The following is a 21,924-nucleotide window of genomic DNA, read 5'->3' on the forward strand; positions in this document are numbered from 1 at the left end:
AGCTAGCTGAGTCATCACGCTGGTCCCGGTAGTAGGTAGTTCTTACACTGGAACAAGTGTTTGAGTTCCTCCAGAGTCTGGGGTGAGCCGTGGAATCCTCATTGCTATCACACTGTCAGCCCATGTAGATGATGCTGGGCAGGAAGTGCACCTGTAGTGGTTGCTTTGGGGAGGACTTAGTTGGCTCAGCTAATCTGGAAATGGATCCAGGGATCACTCTTGGTCAAGATTCTTTTTGTTGTTGTTGGTAAACGTTGCATAGCTAAAAAGCATCAGCATAATTTGGGCATGTGCCTTCTGTGAGTTTAGTCCCCTCTAAAATCACCATTCTGACAATGCTGGGAATAGTTCTGAAAGCACACGCAGTCAGTAGGCAACCAGTCCATTCATCTAGGCATTCTGTTAGAAAATTTTCCTCCTTTGGATAAACATGAGAAACACGAAAACTGTCTCCTGCCCCACCTCCCTAAGGACGCGTACACCAGGTCATGTCCTTCACTTTCCTGGCCCCCGAATGGACTTAAATTTGAGGTAGTGGCAAACTTAGGTTCTTCTTCCCAGGACACCTGATTTTAGAGGGGGAGCTTTTTCCTCTTTTGTGTGCAAAAGTCTCAACATTTTTTTTTGTCTTGACATTGCTTTCAATAACACAGTTTTTTGTTTTAGAGTTTTTTCCCCTTATTATTACTTTGTTGATTTCTAAAAGCAATTTTTGTTCCATCAATCACACACCCAGGGAAACATATTATTTTTATCACCTAGAGAAGGCAGATGCCACAACCTGGAGCAGATTTATATGTTGTTGGGTTTATTTATCTGTAGGGCACCAGAACTAAATCAGCCTGTTGGGTTGACTAGAGACAAGTGAAGTGTAGAGTAATCATCAAACTATAGTCAAGAAACTGAAAGGGGAAATGACTATTTGGAAGTTGGACGGAAAACAAGGATAGTGTTAGCCATGGCTACATCCACTGATAGGGGATGAAGATTTCCACAGGAACTCATTTTTATATGAAATGGAAAGGTAGGTGACAGCCAAATCATTGGTGATCTGAACTCTGCTTTTATGCAGTGAATATGAAAATACTAATTATTGGAAATAATTGAGCCCTCAGCATGGAAAATGTGTAAACAGAAATCGGCCTTGGTAATTGTAGCACAGAGACCAATTAGTGGCCACTGAAGACATAATTGGCTAAAAATTAAAAGGAAAAGTTGGAAGGAACTGGGGAATGAAAAGAAAATATCACAGGATACCAAGGCAAGGGAAGCAACATGGAAAAGAAAGTTGAAGCCGGAGGGTCTTTGACTGAGGTGGTCATCTATGACTTCTGCTGCTGGCAATTGGGAAGCTAGATTTTCAGTACAGTGGCTTTCCCAGAGGCTACACTCTCAGGAGAAAGAGGAGTGCTACCATATTTTAGACCTAGTGAGATTGGGGTGTGACAGCTCCATCCCCATCCATCAAACTCCGGTGCTCCCCTTCGTTTATTTCAAAAGTATTGCTTGGCTTCAATTTTTTTTCCTAAAAGACCACCACTGAAATAATGCTTTTGTCTTAGACACTGACTGCAGTGCTGAAATACAAAGCCTAAGCCTCTGTGGATAAAGCATGAGCGTTTTGCTAGGCTGCCCCCATCTACATCCTTTGGATGCCCTGGGGTCCCTTAGTGTCAAAGCTCAACTCGGAAAGGGTCCTCACTCTGCACCATCACCACATGGCTCCTGTTTTCTCTATCTGAGCCTCTCCAGCTCAACTGATCCATGCAGTCACCACCATTCCCCAGTCTCTGCCTCACCTGCATCCAGAGCTGGGGTGAGGGACCCTGTTAAAGTCATGGCTGGATGAAGAAAGCTCAAGGTTAAGGTCCCCATCTGCGCAGTCCCAGGAGAATTAGCTCTTGCTCTCTCATTCTCTCCCTCTCCCTCCTCCTTCTCTCTGCCTCTCTCTCCTTCTCTCTCCCACCCCTGAGTGGAATGGTCAGGAGTCACCTCCAGCTTCATCCGCATGCACTCTCTTTTCATGACCTCTTCAAAAGTTGGTTACCTGCACCTGCTCCTTATTGACCCTACCAACTTTTTGGATTAATGGTTACAAAAATATCTTTTTTTTTTCTGTTTGTTTATACTGAGACATAAAGAAGGTTAAGACTGGAGGGGCCAGGAGGCTTTCCTCTGTCTGCAGGCTCCAGGGGCTTCTATGCTACTCTTTTGTGTGTGTCCCCTCCTGTTCCCTCTGGGCTGCCCAGTAGGCAGGGGATGTCAGAGGGAATTTTGACCAAGTCTTCAAAGAAGAGACCTCTTTTGGATACAAACCTCATGTCTGGGCATCTGGAATTTTATCTTTTAGCTTAAAAAAATTGCTTGTGGAAACTTTGAAAAGATTGATCTGTACACTGATCATAGCTTTGCAATGTGTAATTGGTCCTATCCGGATACAGACAGGTAAGGTTTTCATTTACGCTTGCCTTTGCTTCTTCCTTAACTGGACTTACCAATGAGATTCAAATGCGGAAACCTAGAAGGTCTTTTCTGGGCTGTGCCACATTTCCCTTTGAAGGGGGCAGGCTTCTCACCTGACCAGCAGACAGGGCAGGGAAGGCAGTGTTGGACACAGAGAGACTCTGATGGAGGAGGGGACAGGAAGCCGGGCTCATTGCAGGTATTACGGCTGTGTCAGAATGCCACATGCCTCGGAGACATTTCAAGGAAGCAATATTGGCCAGAGAGCCAGTCTTCTTGTCACTTCTGTAAGTCTGGGCTGAATTTTAAAAAGTAGAAAAACCTTTGCACCTGCTCATTTGTTCTTTCCTTACCAAGTGAGGCTGGAGGTGTTGGCAGCCAGCTGTACCCTCCTGAGGTGCCCCCAGTCTAACAGTGCTAGCCTTGACTGACTGCCAAAAAGAAAAAACAAAACAAAGCAAAACAACCTGGGCCTGCATAAAAAGCTGTTTTGTTGTTAAGATTATTTGTCACAGCTACAGCTACAGGGATAAAACCCTTGGAATATTTGCCTAAGAGCTCCAATAAACAACCCAAGAGAATGTGTATGCATACACACATATACACATATGTGTAACATGAGTGAGAATATATGTAGATACATATGTAGATATGTGTGCCTATAGAGTACATATAGGTGCTTATGCATACATGCATATAGATGCACTGTGTGTGGATTTCAACATTTTTAACCACAGTACATTTTTAATTTTTGCATACATCTGTTGGATTACTTTCATACACATAGATAAATGTATGTCAACATTTTTGTGGAAAGTAGAGTCAAAAAATAAGCATATTTTGGTGAGAAATGTTTGCAATCCATGCACTTTTTTCCATCATACACACTTTCCGTGAAGCTTTGGAAAATACCTTGTATGCATGGATTTAAAATTTTGGGGATAGTTAACTTGGGCCCGGTGCATAGTGGTTAAAGTCCTCACCTTGAATGCGGGGGATCCCATATGGGCACCGGTTCTAATTCCGGTGGCCCTGCTTCCCATCCAGCTCCCTGCTTGTGGCCTGGGAAAGCAGTTGAGGATGACCCAAAGCCTTAGGACCATGCACCTATGTGGGAGACCTGGAAGAAGCTCCTGGCTCCTGGCTTCAGATGGGCTCAGCTCCAGCCATTGCGGTCACTTGGGGAGTGAAACATCGGACTGAAGATCTTCCTCTCTGTCTCTCCTCCTCTGTGTATCTGCGTTTCCAATAAGAATAAATCTTTAAAAACATTTTTTTGCAACAGTTAACTTATTTTGAAATTCTACTTTCTATGCCCATTTTGAAGTATACTCACATATATGTATATGTATGTGTGGATATATAGCTATATTTGATTAGCTATCCATATATAAGAATAATACAATACTACTGTCATATATTGTATCTTACGTAGTATGACATATATCACATATCTCTACTCAAATATGGCTGCATGTATATTTGTATACATTAACAAAATGTTTACAAATGTTGGTGGACTTGGTTTAGAACATTTATTTGGAAGCGTTTAAAAAATGATGGGTTAAGAATCACAGACAAGAATGAGAGCAAAAGTTCATCAGTTATTTAATTTAACATTTACTAGGTATCTGATAGCAGGAGTAACAGTGGGAACAATTTCCTAGGGGGAATTCGCAAGGGGTCTCCATGATCAGAGTCTCTGATTTTCTGATTTAAAGTTCGTTTCTTTATGAAGGGCTGTAGAAAGCAATGGTATGTTTGATTAGCCATATGAACGAAGAATGAAGGGTGACATCTTAGGGTGACATCTTAAGTGGCGGTGTGTGGGACCGGAGCAAGGAATAGGTCAATAGTATTACCACAATGGCGTTCATTCGTGTTTATTGTCAATATTCTTGATAAGCAATACCCAGCCCCTGTAATATAACACTGGCCCATGCTATTGGTAAAAATAGAAAGAAGACTAACAGGTGCTTCCTGCCCTGGGGCATCCACAGCCTAGCTACAATTAGTGAGCAGAATGTCCAGAACAAGACAGTAAGTTGCCTCTATCATGGAATCAAAGATGTAAGGGAAGAAGACAAGCACTACCTTGGTAGAGAAAAAGGTAGGCATGTGGGGTGGGTGGTTTTCCAAAGACATTGGTTCCTCAACTGAGATTTGGAACCTATGGAGAGTGGAAGGGTGAAATGATCAGAGGAGATGAGCGGCGTGAGACTCAACCAGCCAACACCACCTTATATAGCGGAAGCACACGTTGTCATCTTATAAGCTCTACATGGCGTTCAACAAGGACGATCTTGCGCATACTTGCTCATATGTATTTTCAAGTAAAAATATGGTCTCTGATGTCTCCCCAGCACCAACATCTCACACATCTTACCACCTCCTCACAAAGAACATAAAGAGAAACTCAAAACATGAGTAGAATGAGGAGGGCAAAGACAATCAGAAGTGAGTTGCCAAACACGCCCTAATCAACTACGTGGGATTATTAAGAAAAAATAGCAAGCACTGAGGCAGGTGTTTGGCATTGCTGATTCAGTCACCACTGGGGATATCTGCACCCTATGGTAGAGTGCCTGAGTCTGAGTTCCAGCTCTGCTTCCACTTCCAGCATCCTGCTGATAGGCACCCTGGGAGGCTCAAGTTCTTGGGTCTCTGACACCCACAAGGGTGGTTGTCATCTGGGCTGTTGTCATCCGGGCCATGTTGTCTTCTGGGCTGCTGGCTTCGGCCTGACAAGTCTTTGCTGGTGGGCACATTTGTCATGGATGTAAAAGATTTTTCTTAGTGTCACTGCTTCTATTCCCCCTTTCAAATTAAAAAAGAAAAAAAAAACAATGGAAGGTTCACACTCATTGACAGAATACATTAGGAAATGAATGTTCTCTAAGATTCTCCGGCCCTTGATTGAGCTACCTACTGTCTGGTGAGCACAGCAGCTCTCTGGGTATGCTCACTGCACAGAGGGGACTGATGTCCTGAGTGGCTAAGTTGCCCTAGTTACCCAGCACTGAGCTCAGAATTTCTGACTGCAGTTCAGATGTTCTTTCCCATACCAACTAAACCATTTTAGTTGAGTTGATCTTTACAAAGAAACTTAGAAACCATGGTCCTAAAGTAACAGCATTTGTGACTAGTCATTTTTGACGAAAGAATAGTGAAAAGGAGAGTTTCCTTACAGGAATTACTGCCTGGGCGGACTGATCCCTGTGAGTCGCTATAGACCTGGGTCTGCACAGCAGAAAGTGCCTGTTGGGTTGATCAGGAGGAAGGCACCAGGAAGGTTCTAGAACACAAGCACTTCACTCAGTGAGAGCTCTTCTGCAGGTGAGAGGTGCTGGGTCAGCGGCATGTGGCTGAGCCTGCTGCTGTCTTAGGTGCACACACCTCTTGATTGCACAGCAGAAGCAAACTGTTTTCACCGTGAGAACTGTGTTGACATCGTGGATACATTTTTGCCGAAAGCGTGAAAGAATTATGCAAGGGAAGCAATTCCTCCCTTTTCTTCTGAAGGCCTTATAATGTGGGGGAGAGAAATATGTAAGCGGAATAGAAAAATGCAAGTCAACAATGGAAATCAATCCAGTAGGCAAGCTTGCCCATCCAAAGATCACAGGGAGGAAAAAGCAGTATTTTAGCCCTCTGCTTTATTCTTTGAATGTCCCTCTTTGTTCTTTATGTTTTTAAATAAGAAGCTCCTATACGTGTCAACTCCTAAGAAATGGCTTATCCATCTTCCTCCGTTTTGTTCCTCATATCTTTCATTCTTTTATCTCCTGTTTGAGTCCCCATGACTCATTTGATCTTTGACTTCTGCAGGGTCTAGAATAGTCTGCTTAAGAGCTTGTTGCCTGAGAAGCATTTGAAAGATGTGGCAAGGAAAAGGAAATCTGTAAGGGGTGGTTCAGTTTCCCTGCAACAGTCGCTGTGAGGCACTATTTCCATTTGCAGGGGTAAGAAAGGAAAGAAGTAGGTATGGCTGTATGGACAGAGCAATGGCCCTTGATTGAGAGACAAACTGAATCCATATAGACCCTGAAGAGAGAACTGAAAGCATGAGGAATAAGGCCCCTGACCTGACCTTACTCTTCTTCCCCATTCTCATTTCTGACTAGTGTCCTTTCATCTTCACCAGTCACATCTAACCAGAGTAAGATTTCTTGCTGGTGGAGCTCATACACGTTAGCCTCTTGGGAAGCAGACTGTAAGAGAATGGGTCTGGTAGTGTCTAATTACTCCAAGTATTTTGACGTTTGATCCGAGAGCTGTGGAAAGTCATCACATGCTTTTGAACATGAAGACACCTGATAACACTTGGACTTAAAGATCATTCTGGGGTCTTTGTGCTAACATATCAAGCTAATCTGCCTGCAAGTGCCGGGATCCCACATGGGCACCAGTTCTAGTTCAGCTGCTCCAATTCCAATTCAGCTCTCTGCTTATGGTCTGGGAAAATAGTAGAGGATTTTGTGTGTACTTGGGCCATTGCATGTGGGAGAGCTGGAAGAAGCTCCTGGCTCCTAGTTGAGGATCAGCTCAGCTTCAACCGTTATGGCTGCTTAGGGAGTGAATCAGCAAATAGAAGACTTGTTTCTGTGTCGCATCTCTGCTGCTGTTGACCTTAGAGAATGCTTGTTCACAAAGTCAGTGTCCAGTGCTCGATTTAGATCCTGTCGGACTGCCTTTCATGTTGCTGTGATAACTGTCTAAGCTAGAACTACCAGTTACAAAATCTCTCATCTTCATCTTCCAGTCTTCACTTTAATTTTTCCTTCAGCTTTCTCTAACAAAGTTTGGAATCTAAAACCATCTTTAAAACATTGAATTCTCTTCTTCCTATTTTCTTTCCCCAAATACCCTCCTTTTTCTTTTCAATATATATATATTTTTTATGTAGTACCTGTGAGTTGCTTGCACTACTCCAGGGAAGGAGGCTTATCTTTTTCACCACCATGGTCCATTCCCACCACATTCTTGGGGTGGTTCTCAAATGGCTGATCTGCATCTTCCTGAGCCTCCGTCTTCCCCAGCCCAGCCATCTATTTCCTGCCTTTAGGGAGCAACACACAGGGGATCTTTTTTCTCTTCCTTATGACCACTTCTAGTTCCAGACACTGAATGCATTCTTGATCTTCTCCCAAATAACAAATGTAGCTTTTCAGTTGTCGCTCATCTAAGACGTTTCTAGCCCTGTGGTACCTTAGGGGACACTTTCTAGCTGCAGTGTTTTGGACAAGACCCTGTGCTGGCTGAGATCTCAACAGTGCTGAACACAACGAAATTGTCATGTCCAAGGGTGGCCTAACATGCAGTCCTCTTCCCGCTCCTTCTCTTGCCATGCCTTGTCCTTCTCTTATATATTCTTGTTATTTCGCTGGGCCTTGGAGAGTTTATGTTGCGTTTGATGACTTTTATTATGTGGTGATCGACCTATTTGTGACTGCCCGAGGAGCTTGCCTTTACTTAGTCGGGTACTTGTTGACTTCCTTCGGATGACCTGGAGATTGGGTGCCATGTTAGAACAGGTAGTTCCCTTAGTACACACCTGCAACAAAATCACCCACACTCTCGAGCCCTACCAGGAAGAATGAATCATTTAAAGGAGTTATCTCCTCCCAGTTAGGCCTGGCAGATTTCAGTAGTGAAATTAGGTGAAAACATGTGTTTCCGTGTTGGAAGCAACTTGTTAGACTTTACTTGACAGCTCCCCAACTGCAGTACTTCTTAACTCAGTGATGCTTTGATTGACAACTCATTTGATGCTAAATCGCCTTCCCCCTGTTTTAAAAGTGGCAGCCAGCAAAACTAAAGAACTGCTTAGGTCATTGAGCAGCGATTGTCTTGTAACCAAAGAGGAAGGAGGAGGAGGAGGAGGAGAATAGTGTTATGCCCGTCTGGTGGAAAAGGAAATAGAAGTGAAAAGGAGATGAAAAGTTGTTTGCAATTAAGGAGCTAGACTTTTTGGAGGTATAGACACTAAGGATTCTGGAAGTCTGTTTATTTCTTTTCTCCAGTAGATTGCACTATCTTTGTACAAATTTGTCGTGATACTGGCATATACTAGTTACTCAACTAAAAATGTACTTTGTGGGTTAATAAGCTTGATGCTATCAATTTCACCTGAACATTATAATGGAAAATTCATCTACACTTTTTAGGTAATATCCATTTTTTTTAGTATTTTAAAAATCAAGCTTTTGGTTTTCTTTTTAATTTACTTTATTTTTATGGGACAGTCAGATATACCGAGAGAAGGAGAGACAGAAAGGAAGATCTTCCATCCATTGATTCACTCCCCAAGAGGTTGCAACAGCTTGAGCTGTGCTGATTCGAAACCAAGGAAGGGTCCAGAGCCTCTTCTGGGTCTCCCACATGGATGCAGGGTCCCAAGGCTTTGGGCTATTCTCTACTGCTTTCCCAGGCCACAAGCAGGGAACTGGAAGGGAAGAGGGGTGCCTGAGATTAAAACCAACACCTATAAGGGGACTTTAGCTGCTAGGCCACCATGGCTGGCACCAAATCAAGCTTCTTAAGAACAACCGCTGTATTTTCCAAAAGACTGGAGCTGTTAAGAAGTCAAGTATTCATTATTGGTCCATCTGCAGATGCTTTGTGCCACCAGATTCTGTTTAATAACTGAATACAAAACCTATTCAAGCCAGATCAGATGGAGACTTAGGGACATGTGCTCATTTCATTCAGTGCCTAGCAGCACAACACGGTCCAAAGTTCACGGTATAAAGTTCACAGGGAGAGTAGATGAGAGGAGTGATAGAAATGAAGAGTAAGGTAAATAATTTTTCTGGCATTTAATCAGAAATGGTTCCATAAACCCATGTAGATCTAGCCATTGGGTCTGACTATTTAATATTATTTTGGGGCACTTAGGAATGACATGGTTTAGCAAATCAAATTCCCTTCTTTAATGGATACATGCATTGCAGGGTAATGCCCATCAGATTAGTGATCTCAAAACTCAGGATCCATAAAAGAATCATTATTTTATCCAAGTAAAATGTTTTATTATTCCATTTTGCTCTATAACATTTTGGCAGCTTTTGTCAACACTTGGTAACTGCCTAAATTCTTTTAGCAGGAGAGAAATCTGTGAGAAGAGTCTATCTGCTCAGAAAAAGTGATTTGAAATATTACAAAAGAAATTCACCTTACAACTTCAAAAGAATTTCAAGTAGCAAGTTGTATTACATACATCACAAGCAAAACAGGCTATGTAAAACTTTCTATTCTAGATTGAAAGAGTTTCAAAAGTATATTGACATGGTTGAAGATGGAGAATCAGGGCGAGGAATTGATATTTGATTTTCATGATTCTCAAGATAAATTGTTCATTTTATCTTGTCACTAATAATGGCAATATATTTTGGAGCCATCCATCAAAGAGTAAATAGTGTAACATCTTAATTTGAGAGAAATAGGTTTAAAGCCATTATAATATTTATGAGTGTGCTGCTTCCCGGAAAATTTATCTGATTTAGGAAAATACAGAATGTCACATTTCCTCGTGATTTACATTGTGGTATGATCAGCAGTTGAGGGTAGAGTTTCATCTAAACAATTGGTCCAAACAGTGCTTCAGTTTCCCACTTGAGGAAGCTGGCAGAGCCCTGGCTTCAGGGTGGCAGGAAGGCTTTGGAGCCCTATGGGGCAGTTATTTCATCTGGGACAGAAGAATAGCAGATCTTGATTGTGAGTCTTCTAGGAACCAATGGCCATACATGTGATTTTAAAGGGAAAAATTCAGGAGCAAGGACCAATCGCACATGCACAAGTTGGCAGATCCTCTTCTGTTGCTTTGACCTTGGTGAATTTCCTACAAGCTTTCTTAGTTGTTTTCAATCAAAAGTTATATGTACATAGGAACATATGTGTATGTAGGCTTATCTGTGTATATGCTTATGAGTGCATCATATCTAACTATGTTTCTATCTATGTATGGGTGCATGCGCATATGGATTTTGTGATGCTATTCAAAGCTTTTGAGTCTATGTGGCTCAACTCAAAGCCAAGAAACTTATTCTTTTGTTTAACCACATGTATTTTTACTATTTAAAATGAAAATGTGAGGATTCCCGTTGCCATTTTTGGTGGAGCTTGGCATCAGATGTGAAGAAAATGCAGCCATCCTCTCTCTCTTTGCCTGCCTTGGGAAGGAGCATCCGCTGGAGGAACTGCATCGCTAAGAAATGGCAGATCAAAGGGATCAGGAAAGGTAGCTGCCTTTCACATCTTAGTGGATAACACAGTTTTTAGCACCCTCTCCCCAACTCCTTTTTCCATTTTCTTCTGCAAAGAGCTCTAAATTGCATGTGAAGAACACCTTGAATGCTCATATGCAAATCAGTGATAATGCTTTCAATAATTTTCTTGCATCCACATATCCATAGGGAGACTCAGTCCCCAAACAATGGGTCGTGACTGCATAGCTACACGAGGTGAGAAAATGGTTTGTTTTAAGATTCATTCATTTGAAAGTGAGAGAGAGAGTAAAAGAAAGAGAGAGAGAGAGATCTTCTATTGGCTGATCCACTCCCCAAATGGCACAATGACCAGGGCTGGGCCAGGCTGAAACCATGAACCAGGAACTCTATCCTCATCTCCTCTGTGAGTAGCAGCGGTTCACTCACTTGGGCCTACTTCCTCTGCTTTCCCAGATGCATCAACAGGGAGCTTCATCAGAAGCGGTCTATCGTATGGGATGCCAATGTCACATGCAGCAGCTTAATCTACTGTACCACAGTGCTGGGCAATGGATTTATAACTTCACTGGGGGAAAGCTCTATTTGTACATTTACAATTCTGCCTTTCAAGTAGATCTCACTGACGGTACACATGGAATTGGCTGGCCTGGAACCAGTACAATAGCACCCCCAGGGACCTGATCATGTATGTCCACTGTCATATTCCATCCCATACTTTCAGATCTCTGGGGCTTTGAAGCTCTTATTATGAACCTCAGCTGCATTGAAGGACAATAATGATTGGGCCTTAACTATAGAGACTCTATTTATTATGTTTTACTTGGTCTCTGGATACCCTAAGCATCATGATTTCCACATTCCTTAAGTGATTCCAATGTGTAGCAGAAATTTAGAACCAGCAAGTTAGATGATGCAGCAGGAGACAGTAGGAAAGCACATCAAAGAGTTACCTAATGTTCAATGTCCACATCCCTCGGGCTAACCAACCAAGCATTTTGTTGGTCCCTCTTACCTTCTGTTGTAGAGCACATCCCTGTTCCTCCTTCCTCCTTTTCCTCCCACAATTCACATCTGTCCTTGTTTGTGCTTCAGGTCAGACTAACCTCCACTGCCTTTTCCTATGCCATGCTCCCCCTTCCCTCCTTTGAACTGTTAGTAACTTTTTTTTTAAGTTAGTTTAAAGTTAGTAAGCCTTTGTTGTTGTTTTACTGGACTCTCATTTTTTCTCTTAGTAGACCAGGCATTTACACATGCTACTTAGCCCTTCTCCTAAGCTGTGGCTCCTAAGACACAAAAATCACATCCGGTAGCTCCTGAGAGCTTAGCAAGACCTGCTACTGTGGATGTACATAGAGTACAGAAAGGAATGGAGAGCACAGAGGATGGAAAATCTCACATTCAAATTAGGGAAGCTGGCACATAAAGCTTGCATGGGAGGGTATTGGGATCAGATGAAATAGAGGAGAGCTGTTTATAAAGGAGAGAATGGAAACTGAGCTATACATTGAGAGAGGGATAGAGAGGAGTGGGCAGTGATTAGAACCAGTGAGTGCCAAGTAGTGTTGCTGGAGAAGGCAAGAGGCCCAGGGGCTAGCGCCATGGTAAGCTGCGACTGCTCAGTGTACTTTACAGCCCACACCCCCAGGCTGGCCACAGTCATCAGGGCGTCATGCTGTGCGTAAGACAGAGGTCCCCCCTGCTTGCCTTGTCCCTCTCAGATTCTGCCTTGCTGTCCTTCAGGTAGTTCAGAGTATGATCCAGTGAGGCTGTTGGATGCAGGATCTGGCAAGGACACCTTTTGAGTCTCGATTGGCGCATTGTGCCCCCAGATGGTAGGTAGGGCAGACATGCAGTCAGGGTGCCCGACCCAGTTTATGCTTATGTGTAGTTCATTTTTGAGTAGATTTCTACCTCCTACTGCATTATAACTTTGAGATTTATGCCCACTCCATATTCATTCTTGGGATTTATATCACATCTCCTCCAAGAACCCTGAATCACTTCACACAAGGGCGGTTTGATCCCCTGCAGGCAACTGTGTAGGTTGCTGTAACAGCAGGAATTGGCACAAAAATGCACAAATGAGTGGAGCTTACCCAGGGGGCTCAGGAGGGTGGTAAGATGAATGCAAAATACATGAAAAGCAGTCTAACTTAACTTTGTTCTCACCATCTCACCATCCCCAAGTCTGGGACCCCAGCCACCATGAAAGAACAGCATATTTTATCATACCCTCCTATGTGCAGTCTTTTCCATACCACATCTCCCCTCCCCACCCCCCCGACAAAGGTGGCCATGGACCTACAGAAAACCAAATGTAGACCCAGTTTGAAGAGAAATCACAGAAGCATCATGTTGTCTGTTATTCCTATAAGCCAAATGACTCAGATAGGCATGCCTTCTGAGCCACTCCCACCCCTTCAAGAACAGGTCCTACTACTGTATGATGTTAGAAATGTTATACCAGGAACAAAGAGCATGCTAGTTGATAAATCTCATTTCCATCACTTGCTGGGGTTCCTTGTTTGTAAAATAAGAATCATTATGGCAATTCAAAGTGTGTGGAAAGATTTAAAAATATACAGATTGTACCGACATGTTGCTTGGCACTGAGTGCGGTTATATATTTTTATTCCTACGACACTTTTCTTAGATTTTCAGGACGAGAGATAGTCCTTTCCACTAGCAGGCAGGTGCCCTGAAAACTGTGGAGCAGTTGACTGCAAAGAAGAGAATGGGGATCAATAATGAGATCGAGGGCACACAAAAGTTTGGGTGATGGCTCTTGGAAATGAATTTTCAGGTGGGCAGATGTCCTGCAATGGAACTTTCCTCTCTGAATGTTCGCTTATAAATGAACCCTCTCTTCATTGCTCTTCATCTTTCTGTTTGTTTCACCACGCCCTCCAACCTGCCTCCTCTTTCAGGTACCTGACAAAGATGTGCTTCCTTGTAAGCCTGCATCCTTGCACCCTTTTTATCTGAGAGAGGATGGAGGGCCAGGCTGTCTGTAGTTTTCAGAATTTCTTGTTCAAGATGTTGGATAAGAGCTCGCTGTCAACACAGCAAAACTGAGCAGAGATGCAACTGGTCCTTCATTTCTTCATTTTCTCTTCATGAACCCAACTGACTCCTTCCCCTTCTAACGAAATGAAAGGAGAAGCAGAGCAAGCCATGCGACCGTCCAGCACACTGAGCACCCTGTCTGCCACAGGCCTTCCTTCTGGACTCCTCAGGGCGGAGCAGTCTTTATGGGACTCTGAGATCTGTAGGGAGAGTCGAGGTTCAGGACAGGCATTTCACCTCATCTCTGCCACGGGGAGCAAACGGTGAATGTCCCCTGGATTGCCGAAGGAGGTAATCTGCCTTTTCTGTGTGCTGGAAGTTATAATTTCTGCAGAAGAAACTGTCTGAAGTAGAAAGGGTTTTCAGGCCAGGGAAATATACAGCATTTCAATACTTCACTGATGGATGGAGCATTGTGGGATAGAGCCTAATTTGGATCAATCTTTTGATTTGGCAAATATGCCATCTGCCTCTCGAAGTCTTTCCTGGATCCCCAAGTGCATGGATCCCATCCGCCATGTTCCCTGCTTATGTGGGTGACTTCTGGCTCCTACCTGGGGATGGAAATAATGTGTCAGACTCACCTTGGCACGTTTCATAGAACTTAAGAAAGCCTGCTGTGATAGTGCGACGCACTCATGCACATGCCCATGAAAGAAAGAGGGAAAATAGTACACTTATCTCTGATCACTACAGGAGCTATGTGATCCTACAAGTTCTTTAAGGCCCTTGTGACTCCACCACCAAAGGTCACACGTCTCAGTCCACTGATTTTGCCAAAGCAGGGTTACCTTTCCGGGCCCCTGTTTGCGAGCATCAATGAGATGTGAGTTTCTCCAAAACTTTTCCTGACTGCCTTGCAAGCATCTTAAGTCTCAGTTTAGATCCTCTTCTCTGTTCAGAGGAAAAACCTGGCTCACCTCATTTCTAGACTGCGCCAGGGGGGTGGGTTTATTGCTTACCTCAGTTTCTTCATGTTCTAGGGAACTCCTCAATCGTTGTAATAGCCTTCATTCCTAGTGACTTTGATTGAAATAGTCCATTTGTCAACATTCTTCTATGTTTATTTTTTTCCTTAATTTTTTAAATTAATTCATTCAAAATATGGAGCGATGGTGAGAGGAACCAGAGAGAATGGAGAGAAAACTCTTATCCGTTGGCTGGTGTTCCTAAACATTCATGACAACCATGGTCGCATTATGCAGTGACTGGGGGCTCATGGGACTGCCAGGGCTCCCCCCCCCCAACACTTGAGTCTGCTTGAGGTCTACATGAGCAGCAAGGTAGGATTAGGTATGGAGGCAGGACTCAAAGCCAAGTGCACTGGTGTGGGGCATCCTAACCAGTGTCTTAACTACCAGACCAACTCTCTGCCCCTAGTATGCCATTCTTTTTTTTTTTTTTAAGATTTATTTTATTGTTATTGGAAAGGCAGATATACATAGAGGAGAGACAGAGAGGAAGATCTTCCATCCGATGATTCACTCCCCAAGTGAGCACAACAGTCGATGCCATGCCGGTCCGAAGTCAGGCTCCTCTTCTGGGTCTCCCACGCGGGTGCAGGGTCCCAAAGCCTTGGGCCGTCCTCGACTGCTTTCCCGGGCCACAGGCAGGGAGCTGGATGGGAAGAGGGGCCGCCGGGATTAGAACCGGCGCCCATATGGGATCCCAGGCATGCAAGGCGAGGACCTTAACCACTCGCGCCACCGGGCCCCTAGTATGCCATTCTTGAGACACTTTCTCACTTTGACTGCTGGGACACCAATCAATTACAGTAAATGTCACCTTTTACTGCTGCCTGTTTGCTGCAGACTGATCTTCCCCTTTACACGGGAAAGTTCCCAAGCTTCAGTATGGGCTGTCTTCTAGATCTTTCTGTGCCTTTAGCCATACCCAAGGCCACAATAACACATGCCACAGTGTTTGCTAGCAAATCTGTCTGCCAAGCAAAGCCTTCACTGCTGGCTAGATTTGTTTGCTCAATAGTCTGTCTCACCAGCTTTTCAATCTTATCTCTACCACTGAGCTCATGATGGCGTTCATAAAATAAAGTTTCCATCCATGTCCCCAGCTGGGAGAAATGTACATATGTATACCCTGTACTTTTCTCCATAGCACTTAATGGCAATGTGGATGGAATAATAAATTATAGATGCCTTATTAAATACAAGGCTTCAACAAAAAAGTAATCCCTTATGCGTTTTTGGTAGCTTTCTGTTGAATAAGTCAGTGTACAGAATTATGAATGAATAAATAATGAATGAATAAATGATTTAATAAATTTGGCTGGGAGGCCTTCACAATTTCACCTAACCCAGCGCTGATCATTTGCTTCTCCAATACGGTATTGCCCTTGAGTGCATGCTTCAGGGAAAAAAATAAAAGTGAGATTGAAGCTATTCTTTAGGTGTTAAGATATAAATAGGGAAACAGTTGAACATATAAGTAGGAGCACATTTGGGAACAGAATTCAGAAATGTACATGCAGATCATAAGTGCCACACATCCTGGTGTTTCACAGTGCAAGCTTTCTATGAAAGCCTGTTTCTGGATGCTTTCACAGGCACATGTGTAGCTTTCCTAAACTTGATGGGACTGGTCCATGCAGCATGGTGTCCAAAAAGCTAGTATCTTCCCTTGATTATCTGCAACAGTTCAAAAGGATTACCTTTTCCATCAGCATATTCACAACTTGGTGAAATCTATTTTCATGAAAGGAGATGAGTAGGGAGAGATTGAAAAATCACAATCGTGAGACGCAGATGACATATTTAAAAAGCATCCAAGCTGCTGAGAGCATTCTGCAACTTTCCTTTTGAAATATACTCACAGCACAGCTTCAGGTATGGAGTGTTGGCAATGTGAAACAGCACCATGACATTTGGAATCATTGTATGCGCCATAAACAGCTGGGTGCTGAGCATGTTGGAGCATTTCACCACATGCCCTGTCCCTCCCCACCGACACATACACCTTCTATGAAATGTTCCTGGGAAAATGCAGTTAAAAGAGAAGTGTATTTTGCTACACACTGTTTTTGAAATCCACACTTGACTTTTTCAAGATCTGCATGAATGCTATGAAGGCTCCTCCCAGCAGAGCAAGCGTGGTGCGACCACAAGCCTGTGACACTCTCCTCTGGAGGACTGGACCTCCACCTTGGCAACCCTCCCAGCACCAGCACGATGCGCCCGCAGGTGTTTGCGGAAATCAGTGTTGTCAGGGAACTGGTGTTTTACCAGGCAGATTCTGCTCCTGGTGAGAACACTCCTGGAAACAGAGTTGTGCATCACTGCAGACTGACCTGTGTGTGACATGTCACTCAACCTTGTCATCCCCTCAACACTACCCACGCCAGCCTTCGCCAGGGTTTCCTTCCCCGTGAGACTGTCAGAACTCCGTTAAGGTTGTCTTGAGGTGTTGATCGAGTGTGCCACTCTGAGTTGGCTTCTGCAGGACTTTTTAGTTGATTAGTGGCTTTTTTTTTTTTGCTACTAATAATGTAATCACAGTGGCAATAGTTGCCATTCTGCACAAGAGTGGAGGGTAGAAGATGCACAGTATGTCTGGCCTAGGATAGCTGGCAGTGAAGATGACCGTGGTTATACCAGTAATTAAACTACCATGCCCATGATGAGCTCATCTCGCTCAGCTGGCCCTTCTGCTTATTTATATATTTAGAGTAAGCAAGTCACTTACTTTCTTTTTTTATGAAAGCAAATTGTGTGTGTCTACCCACATGTGTCTGTGTCTCCTGATTTCAAAAGCAATCCCAAACCCTCAAAGTTGGTGATTATGTACGCAGGCTTTGGTGTCTGTTTGCCCTCAAATCGTGGTCTGTCAAAAGCGAACTTTGTGAACTTAGGCAAGTTACTTAATCTCTGAATCATAATTCTAGCAACTTTTGAAGAGGAATAATTATACTGCTTCACTTTCAGAATTCTGAGAATTAAGTGGCACAAAAATACATGTTCTTGTTTGTTTTCATTTTGATTATAATTGTAGAAGAACTGGGAAATGCAGAAGACAGTAGAAGAAAAGGGTGACTTTTAATTCCATTATGGAACCATTTTGAACAACGCACTATTTGCTTCTAGTTTCTTCTGTTATTACCAGCACCTCAGTACAGAGGTTATTATTCATTCGTTTCCATAGTTTACTTTTCTGTGCACAGTATAATTTATTTTTTGTATCACTTTGTGATTTTTTTTTATCATTTTGCTTTATTTGGCCCAGTGTAGATTATTATAAATAGTTCTAATGGTTACATATTTTAGTCCATCATATATATGTTTTTAAATTTATTCCTTGGACATGTAGTTAGCCTTGAAACTTTCACCGTTATATGTTAATAGTTATCTGAAATAATCCGAATACACATATTTTGGTATATATTTGATTAATTTCTTGATGGAAGTTCATAGAAAATCATTTACTATGCTGTAGAATACTTTCAAAACTATTAACATTGAAATCAATTGCCAGACAGGCTCCTATGGGACTTTAATTTATAGTCATAAAATAAAAGATTTTGAGTGTCTGTGCATCTTGCCAAGCCTTATCCATGCTAATGGGTTCTGTAAAATGTGAAGCAAATCCTTTTAATTCTAAACTGTGAATTCCTAATCTGTAAAATTAACTAATGGATTTAGATTTCAGAAAAACAGTCACAGTTCATAAAGTCTCTATTGATTCCATCCTGGAATGTTCATTTTTCTCACCTGTAAAATGCAAATAATAGCACTATAGATCAGTGTGCCGACTGAATGAGTTAAGACATGATAAAACAGAAAGTGTAAGCAAATGTTTCTTGCCACTTTGGTCATTATTAGCAATAATAATGAACTCATCAAGATTTCCCATGTAATAATAAGACTTATTATATGCCAGAAAATGTTATTATCTCAGTTAATCCTTAAAATAATCTCTAGGCTATAACTACTATCTCTACTTTGTGAAAAAGGATATTGAAGCATTGAAAATTTTGCTAATGCCCTAAAACCAAATAGCTAGTAAGTGGTGGAGCCTGGGTTTAAATGCAATTGTATCTGAAGTACTTTTCATGCTGGTATTTTTCTCAACCAAATTTAAGGTATTTGCATTCTTTGGGAAGTGTAATTCATAAGATCTAAGTGTTATCCTTTTAAAGCATGATCACAATTTCAGAACACTTTGGAAAAATACTGATTAAGTGCCTGTGAGTATGTAAATATCCATCTACTAATTTGATTGTCCATAGTTTCTACAAGCTCCTAACGACCCTTAGAATGTACTGTGGTCCAGTTCACAATCCTGTACGAGGATGACAGCAAAGATCAGTTAGTTAAGCCATTCAGTTTCTACTTACGACTAGCACACGATCACTCAAGAGGTATGGAAAGTTATAAAACCTTTCACAAACACGCTAAAAATAAGTTTTCCTTGCAAAAGCAAAATGGACATTTTAGTGTTTACTGTGAACGATCTGTTGATGTTAAATGCCCCATAGCCTAGTGGCACTTCTCCCCCAGTGTGGCAGTGTCCTGACTCCATGAGTGTTTGGGACTCATCCATCGTGGAGTGACTGATGGAGTGCTCTGCGAGCGGACGCTGTCCCTCTCATTGCAGTGACAGAATTTGAACTCTTTTCAGATACCCCTAAGAGACAAAACAAAGAAAGGCAGCAAAGCAGTCCGTGTAGAGATGTCAGTGTGATGGCAGGATCTGTGGGTAGGATCTGCTGGGCCATTGCTTCGTTACATCTTTGAGATTCATCATGTCTTTATGGAGATCCACCATGTTCTATAACCTTTTGCCAGGTGAATGTGATTGAGGGCTTGCCTGGCAGAGCTGTCACGATGGTGACACTTTGTTGTATGATGCTTATCAGGAGACACATTAAAATATTTGCAGGAATAGCATGTATTTCCACCAGATTCCTCATGGTGTTTTAAGATTGTGTTTGTCTTTTCTACAGGTTAATCGTGTATGGCTTTGTGAAAGCTATGATATATGCTGGCCAATTGAAAAATGGAGACTTTCACTTCACTGACTGTTTATTTTTCGGTTCACTGATGTCTGCTACAGATCCAGGTAATTATTGAAATAGTATGCTTCCTTCTTTTGAAGAATCAAACATTTGAGCGGAATGTTTCTCCTCCAGAGGTCATCACCTGAGTCTACAAAAAAATAATAGTTACTCATCCTCACTTGCATGTGATACTGTTGGTAGACACACACACACATACACACAAAGAGAGAGAAAGAGAGAGAGAGAAAACTGATGAACACTGATAGTTCTCAAGAACTTGATTAGGAAGCAAATTTGTAGACATACCTCCTGGAAAATCATCGTTTTATTTTCTCTAGAGCATGTTGCTCCATTCTGAGTGATAGTCCTTAATTATTCCTCTCTTTAAACATATTATGTTTCATCTTACAAGCATAATCTTTGAATTACTGGTTTAAAATATTTTCAAACATTGTTTATTGTAAACTTCCGAGGCATATCGAAAGTAAGGAGAAGAATAGAAGAGCCATTTAAACTTTGCCAATTTTCAAAATGGCCTCCAGACACATTCACACTTGTCATGAACATCCCAAACATCATATTGGATTTATAAGTACTTCGAAATAAGAACATCACCATTAAAATCTTAAAAGTCTTAGCAGCAATTATTTAACAATTTCTAAGATTTAATTACTCTTCAAAGTCTCGGTTATGTTATCTTTATTGTCATTACTACTTTGTGTAGTATACAAATCAGGATCCAAACAATTAATTGATAGGACTGGTAGATTTCATTTAATCTAAAACTTTAATCTCCATTTCTGCTTTTCTTATTTGTTAAAAAAAAAGAGTCATGGTTGAATTGAACATGTTTCCTTAAGATGTTCCTCTATGTCGTAAAGTTTTTGTGAATTGATTGTTAACAAAAAAGAGGTTTAGTCAGAGGTAGGTTCAAGTTTTTTGGCAATGTGGTTATAGGTGCTGCTGTAAGTCTGCTTTTATGCCACGGGAGGCAAATAGTGATCAGTGACTGAGCTGTCAATCTAATCCATCACCTTATTGAACCTCTGGTGCAGCAAAGACTACCAGAACATACCTGCAGTTGAACAAGGTGCATTTGTTACTTTACCGTCAGAGAAGGTTCTCCCCATGGTGAACTTTGGATGGTCTCAGAAGTGTTGCAAAGGACTTATTTTAGGACTTCGATTTGTGTTTGGTGATTTTAGGAAAGTTACAAACAAATCAGGGCTTTGCTCAGAATTAAATGAAGTCAGGACACAGGAATGACTCCATGTTGGGCATTTTAGTTTGATCTTATTTAGAAGCGGGGAGGACTAGATTGAAGCTGAAACTACACGTGGTGAGGAAGCAGGGATCTCTCCCAGCAGCCCGAGTGGCAGATGGTTGGTGATCTGTATGGTCACATTGTTGACCCACCAAACCCCAAAATGGCTCTGTCTGATGGTTTTCTGTGAGCTCAGATGAATGTCTGCAGCCAGTTTTCAGATTTAGTGCTGTGTTTCTCTGAGCGGGAGCAGTAGCACCCCATGGTAACCTGTTTTAAGTGCAGAATCTCAGGCTCAAATCTAGCCATAATACATCAACTGACAGAATTTAATGATGTCCTCAGCTGATTCAGATGAAAATTAAAGTTTTAAAGCTCTACTTTTAAATTCCCCACCTAATTCCTAATGCCCACTAAACGCTATTGCTACTACTTATTAGGGTTGTAATCTAGTGGCAGACTAATTCTATCCTACTACTTGCATTCATTGTCTGATATTCTTAAAGAATCCATTTTTCAGTTCCAGCATTGAATATTTTGCAGTGAAATTTAGACAAAATAGGCAAACAAAAATCAGGGCAAGTGGTAAAGTATTTCCTTTTGTTTACTCATTTTTGAAAGACTATTTGTTTCTTTGAATGGCAATTTTAGAGAGAGGGGAAAAAAGGAGAGAGGTCTTTCGTCAGCTGGTTCATTCATCAGATGGCCTCAACAGTCAGGGATGGGCCAGGCTGAACCCAAGAACCAAGATCTTCTTCCTGGTCTCCCAAGTGGGTTCAAGGGTCCAACCACCTAGGCCATCTTCTGGTGCTTTCCTCAGGCCATGAGCAGGGAACTACCTCGAAAGTGGAGCAGTCAGAACTTGAACCAGCATCCATACTGGTGCCAGCATC

At 42.2% G+C, this 21,924-nt stretch overlaps 1 protein-coding gene across 1 annotated transcript in view; it reads left to right on the forward strand.

The window, feature by feature from the left end:
* LOC121167675 (sodium/hydrogen exchanger 9-like) overlaps window positions 1–21,924 on the forward strand; it is a 557,393-nt gene that overhangs the window by 105,772 nt on the left and 429,697 nt on the right. The window contains exon 5 of the mRNA XM_040997226.1: window positions 19,714–19,829. Coding sequence (XP_040853160.1) covers window positions 19,714–19,829 — 116 coding nt within the window. The remainder of the gene's footprint in view (window positions 1–19,713; window positions 19,830–21,924) is intronic.

Source organism: Ochotona curzoniae, unplaced genomic scaffold (genome assembly GCF_017591425.1).
Source record: "Ochotona curzoniae isolate NIBS_2020 unplaced genomic scaffold, NIBS_Ocur_1.0 patch422, whole genome shotgun sequence".
Lineage (NCBI taxonomy): Eukaryota > Metazoa > Chordata > Mammalia > Lagomorpha > Ochotonidae > Ochotona > Ochotona curzoniae.